General features: G+C 37.5%; 1 protein-coding gene across 1 annotated transcript; it reads right to left on the bottom strand.

The window, feature by feature from the left end:
- Positions 1 to 397: 397 nt before the first annotated feature.
- On the bottom strand, positions 398 to 6162 carry LOC125004919 (tryptophan 5-hydroxylase 1-like). Its single transcript, XM_047579750.1, has 9 exons — positions 6017 to 6162; positions 5771 to 5871; positions 5547 to 5614; positions 4478 to 4674; positions 3641 to 3776; positions 3424 to 3550; positions 2737 to 2832; positions 2259 to 2392; positions 398 to 1614 (listed from the first exon to the last, which is right to left on the bottom strand). The coding sequence occupies exons 1-9, from the start codon at positions 6075 to 6077 to the stop codon at positions 1446 to 1448; spliced, it is 1089 nt and encodes a 362-aa protein (XP_047435706.1). The 5' UTR covers positions 6078 to 6162; the 3' UTR covers positions 398 to 1445.
- Positions 6163 to 6408: the final 246 nt, after the last annotated feature.

The following is a 6408-nucleotide window of genomic DNA, read 5'->3' as shown; positions in this document are numbered from 1 at the left end:
CCTTGACTTACATGTTCATTGTGTTACCTTGTTCTAAATATTGCTTGGATATTTGTATTCCATCTGCAGAAACCACAAACATTGATTTTTACTGTAAATGCATGTGTGGTCAAAATGACTTCCTCTTTCTTTTGCATACTAAGTAACGTGATGCAAAACTAAAACAAAATAACACAAATGTGATTTGACAAAAAACTGCTTAGTTAGGAATCCATTCAATATATTATATATGGTGGTGTGATTGACTTTTTCATGATATTCTAATTTTTTGAGATGTACCTGTGTAGTCTACGTGGCTGATGTGATTTGTTATTAAGGAACTAAATTCATGATCAGTGTTGCACGTCACAAAATCACTGCTTATGTCAGACTCAATAACTGTGTGCAGACCATCAAATACAGCGTAAGCATTTACTTGTACTGATCCATTTTACAACGACACATTAACAGCGGTGGACACAATGCAGGTCACATATGCCATAACACAACTAACAACAGCAACAAGGATGAAATGATTCCAAAATGATGCATGTTTGCCCAATTGCATCCTGGTATGCTATCAGACATGCCCCCTGTGTCTGCAGTACACCATGACATTTTTGCCAGAAGAGTTCTGAACTACAGCCAAACTTGTCTGTTACAGAGTGAACAAACAGCCCTACTATGGGCTGTGGTGTGAAGAGCACTAAGTGCAGGAAATGGTGTCTGCAAATGCAAATATTGTGTGTGCATCTTCCTGTTCCTCTCCACAGTGTAAGCTCACATGGTGACACTTGTGCCTCAAAGGTCTGTTGTGCATTTGTGGAGAAAATATCACTTGCAGATAATGTTCCTACTAGACTGATATCCAGTGTGTGTGTGTTGTCAACATGTCATGGTGCTCCATTAACAGACGAAAGGCACAAACAAGACAGTAGCAGTCAGCAATGACATAAATGATACTTCATTACAGTGTTAATTGGTAACATCAGACACTAGCCGTCCACTGTGAATGTTATATATGAATGTATCACTTGGTTATATAATTAACAGTTACTGTAACAACAGTGAATTACCCAATGAAATAAGACAGTATCACTTAGCACTGCATCAAGAAAATATCAAGAAATTGTAATGATGATCACTGCCACATCATTACATTAAACCAATGCTAGGTTTTCAGTGTGTGATATACACATCTGTGAAGCCATTAGCAGCAGTCAGGACCATCACCCCTTCAGAACTGTGACTGTGTACAGCACCCTTACCCTCTTGTTGCTCATTGACCAAAATAAGTTTAATTGTTGTTGTAACTATATCATTTACTATTTACTACTTTTTTTCTTTTTTTTAATTCTGACACATAAATCTGTGTCAGTCAATACCAGGATATTCTGACTGTGCTGACATTTATGGGTACAGACATACACTGGGAGACCACCACCACACACTAGCCCGCCACCCATTTAGCTCAGATGTTTTTGATGCAGTTCCTTGTCTTCCGCATTATCCGGCTCATGGTGGATGTCTATCACAGTGCTTTTTGTGTTTGTGATGTCCTTCAGGACGTCCACACTCTGGGTGTAAGGGTCGTAGCGAACTGTGAATGGAAGCCGAAGAGTCTTAGAAAACTCCCTGCAGGCACAGCATAGTAGTTGAAATCAATAAACCAGTTGAAACTTGACATGACGGTAACGAAATATAAATATAAAAAACAAAGCATTTCAGACTAATTTTGAAAAATCATTATTAAATCCATAATTAAAGTATAGACAAAAATGATTACAATGAAGTCCTGGTGCTGTGTAATTGCTATAGCATAGGGACTGAAAATCTATTTTGTCATTTCACACCTGTACTGGTGGGAAAAGTAAAGAAATACAACTTTTTATTATTATTATTATTGTTCATTCATTGATCAGTTGATGAGTAACTGAGCTTAGCAAGTAGCCAGAGAGAAGATCTGGGCCAAAGTTAAAAAATGCAGCAATAAACACACTTAAAGCTCACGTATAAACACACTTAAAGCTCTCTCCAAAACTCTCGAGTTTTGGAGAGAGCTCTAAGAGCTTTAAGTGCGTTTAAATAGGATAGCTGGATAATTAGAGTGAATGAATTGTTGTCACATGTTCTAGCTGTGATGAATCTTTGATCATTTTATAACATTACTGTAGTGCAGGGTAAGAACATTATGGCTGCATCAGTTGCTCACTGTGACAGTGATGTAAAAGGTACTTGACAGTGAGCTACAGCCATATTATTAGTACAATCTAACGCACCTCATTTTGTTCTTGGCTTCCTCAAAACTTTCAGCAACAAAGTAAACGTCTTGGAAGGTGGTAATCAGGCACTCCTGCTTACAGGTCACCATGGGGTCAAATGGAAGGACATTGGCTTTGTCAGACAAAGCATGCTAAAAGATAAAAGGACATATATTTTAGTCACACAAAACTTAAAAAAAAAAAAGTCTTAAGTCTTAAAGTCTAAAAAAGTCTGATGAATAAACATCACCACACGAGTTCAAGATTGGATAAAACTGTGTAGTTAGTAATATAATGTTTATTAGTTATTAGAGATTATACTGCTTAGGCTAGGCTAAGTGCTATGCTTGTGCTAGCAAAGAAAATAGAGATAATAGTCTCTCATTTATAAATGGATGTGTGTTTTGCCAAACGTTGAAATCTGAAAATGTACAGTATGATGAATGTTGTTAGTCCAGCAGAGGAGTTGGACTTTATATAGCAGGTCATATATCACCTTGAGTTCAGTGCTGGAGGAGAGGAGTCCAGCTCCATAGGCTTTAAGCCTGCCATCCTGTTTACACAGGCCAAACTCCACTGTGAAGAAATAACACTGCAACAAACAGGTTGAAAATATCCCATTATCCCATTATTATTTTACAGCATTAAACCATTTAATTTATATTTCAAAATTATATATTTTTGGTCATATTTGGTTAAATGATTACTAGAAACTATAACATACAGCTAGCAGAGCGAGATCTGGTCTGCTTTTTGCACTAACTTGTTTAATCTGGGTATTCTTTGCCATCTCTGGTGACATGCTGCACATTTTTTAGGAGTCTGAAGTGTCCATTATGATTATCTACTCTGTGGACTGCTAGTGCAAACATCTGCATTAGGACCATTCCAGCAGACTCAACAAATGGACTGAGAAGTCTGGTTTAGTCCTGGGGTTGGAACGAAGATACATTTGGATGTGGAGGAGAAGGTGTTGTCAAAACCTCTCTCATGAATCATGGATGTCTGAGACCAGAGGAGCATGTTCAGGCAGGAAGTAGTTGTTGTTTTTTTTTTTTTTTTTGTGCAGTGTATTTCCTGCCTTTTCTATAATAGCCTTTATACTTTTGCCAAGTAAATGAGGAACCAGTAATTGAATACAAGTAAGAATTGCTGTGTAAAGTAGTAATGTGTGCTTTCTCACCGTGGCAAGTTTTTGTATGGCCTCATCTGAGGCACCAAGCGATGCTAAACCAATCTCCTGAGAGAACTGGGCGAAGCTGGGCTCAGCAAGAAGAGGAACATGACCCAGCAACTCGTGACATGTGTCTCTGCAACAAACACACACAATAATGAAATCATACTGAAGAACTCATGACAATCCTAAATCAAACAGTTTGTGTGCAAGCGTATGTACTCACGGTTCAGGTGTGTAGAAAGGCTCTGAGCTATGGCGGACATACTGGGTGCAGTGGAAAACCCTGAGGGCCAAGCCTGCTAGAAAGTCTCTAGGGGAGAGGTATCCTGCTACCGGTCGAATAACGAAGCCTGAGCGCTCTGTTCAAAAACAGCAACACATGCAAACGCAAATACTGCTACTGATCATACAGGAGACATATTTATTTTTATACTGGATATCATGCCTTTTCTTCTTTTTTTGTTACATACATGCATCTCAATTGTCCTCATATCCAACACTGGATGTTCATATTAAATACAGCAACATTTTCAGATATTAAAATAATGGTGTGTAACAGTAAACCCTGTGAGTCAAAAGGCTTGTGGCTCTTAAAACTCTGTTTGCAACCTTTTTTTCTTTTATCTTCCGGGCAAATGTACATGTAAATGTATGTTTATAATTTTTACAAAGCAATCTACCTGAGTAGTAGTAGTACTAACATTTAATGTCCATTATTATATCATACAACAAGCAGGTATTGATATTAATATTTACCCAATGGAGAACTGTTAGGTAACAATAACATCTTAACATCTTAACCCTTTATCTGTACAAATAAACTCAAGAAACTAAAATGTTTACATAAATAATTAGACGTGACACATATTTGAGCTATTACCGGGTCAGTTATCGTATGGATGCGTTACATTGTATTGAAAATTTTGTATATATTTTTTTGTTGTTCAACTTAGGTAGCAATATCGGTTAAAATTAGCTTTTAGTGTTGGAGGCATAGGAGTTATTGCTGCACAGCTAATAGCTCATAGTCATGAATACCTCACAAGCAAATCACAGTTACCTTTCAGGAAGTGACAGACATCTTCGAGCTGGGGGATGTTGTCTTCACTGTATTTGCAGTATTTGGTCAGCAGAGGGAGGTTCTTCAGATACTCTTTGCAGGCACGGCTCGGGTACAGTTTGTTGAGCTCCCTGAAAACAATTCCCCAGGTACGCACCTCCTCTGCTGTGTAGTCTACACGGGGAATAGGATGGCCGCTGCAAGAAACAGATAGAGCTATCTTAGTAACATCATCATAAACTATGCAATGCACCACTACAACAGATTAAGTGAAAACACCTGAGCTGTTGTCACATCACTGAACATTACTGTGACATTTTTAATTTTTAACAAGCTTCAATGCTATTTCATAGACATCAACAACGCATTTGGTTTTTACTCCAGTCCAACAATTTAACTGTCAACTAAGATGTACCAGAGCAATTTTCTTTTTCAGACATTTTTAGCAACTATTTGAACTATTTGAAAACTGTTCACACTTTTTCTCGCATGGTTCATTTATTTAAATAGATTTTTTGGGCTCTTAACCTTTAATTGACAGCACAGTGAAGATGGACAGGAAACAAGGACGTTTCTTACATATCTTACTTCTTATATATCTTACTCCAAAAAGAGTATTTCCCAGTGACACCTTGCTGATACAGCCACAACATAAAAAGGCCTCATTTGGGATGGTCACTTAGTTTTGGTGATTGAGGCATCAAATACCCTATTAGTAACAAGTTTAACCTTTTTATAAGAGGCAAACTCTGCTGTCACTCATATACAATTAAACAGTTAAATGGAACATTCAACTGATATTAAATGTGATATTATTTTAACACTACAGCTGATATTATCATCATTATTATTATTATATTTATCTGTAGTAGCAAAAGATGCCGCAGGATGTATACTTTAATGACAGGTTTAGTCTGTGGGATTTGGAACATGTTATTATTCAGTCTCGCTCAGTTTGCATAATATATCAATGCATTTTAAGCTTTTCCCAAGTCATTTAATGTTGTAGGACATCAAAGCCAAATGGAACTGATTCAAATGCATCAGTAAACAGTACACTGGAACTTACTGTTTGTAGTTCATGGCCAAGTCAGCAAAATATTTTCTTCTTTTACGATATATGTTGTCTTTAAATCCCTGCAACAAACAGTATAGTAACAATCACAGGTCACTTATTCTCAAAATCCTCAAGATTTTTTCAGCTGTTTGTTTCATATTTTAGGTTGTAATTTATGTAAACCAGAGTATATCAGAGCTGCTCTATAACAGATGCAGCATATTTGTCCTACATACCGGATGATCTGCATCTAATTCAGAGCCGTACATCAAAACCTTGTTAGCACACAAATCCAAGTCAGAGATCTTCTTAGGGAACCAGGGCACACCAACCACATCTGAAACACAGGTTCACATAATACGTTTCTGCTGCATGTAATCATCATTTGACGGTTACAAAACAGCACGTGAATCAGAACTGAGTCATACAGACTGATCATTAACAGGCCTCCTTTATGGAGTCAAAAGTAAAGTGTAACCTACCTTCATTAGGAAGAGTGGATTTGTCAAATGAAGAAATTTCAGCTATATGAGCATGCTTCATTAGCAGCTGAGTCAGGTCCCTGAGCTGCTCGTGGTCTGTGTCACAATCTACGAAAGCCTCGCAGTCTGGATTCCTTTGAACAACAAGGTTGACGTTCTCTCCCTGAACATACACACACACAAGACAAAAACAGGTGGAACAGCTTCCAAACTAAACAAAACTTAATGGCCATTTCACTTCTTCAAGAGACGACTCAGCAACAATATAAAGACAACAAATGGATGGTTGAATTACGTTGTTATATTGTGTTCATTCTCTGAGGATGTTATACGATGTTATCATCATTTCTCTAAATGCTTTGTAGGTGCTTGGCAAGACAGTGTTATCCAAG

The sequence above is a fragment of the Mugil cephalus genome, chromosome 3 (genome assembly GCF_022458985.1).
Source record: "Mugil cephalus isolate CIBA_MC_2020 chromosome 3, CIBA_Mcephalus_1.1, whole genome shotgun sequence".
NCBI classification, from domain to species: domain Eukaryota; kingdom Metazoa; phylum Chordata; class Actinopteri; order Mugiliformes; family Mugilidae; genus Mugil; species Mugil cephalus.
The sequence above is the reverse complement of the archived record's forward strand: the minus strand, read 5'-3'. Positions and strand labels throughout refer to the sequence as shown.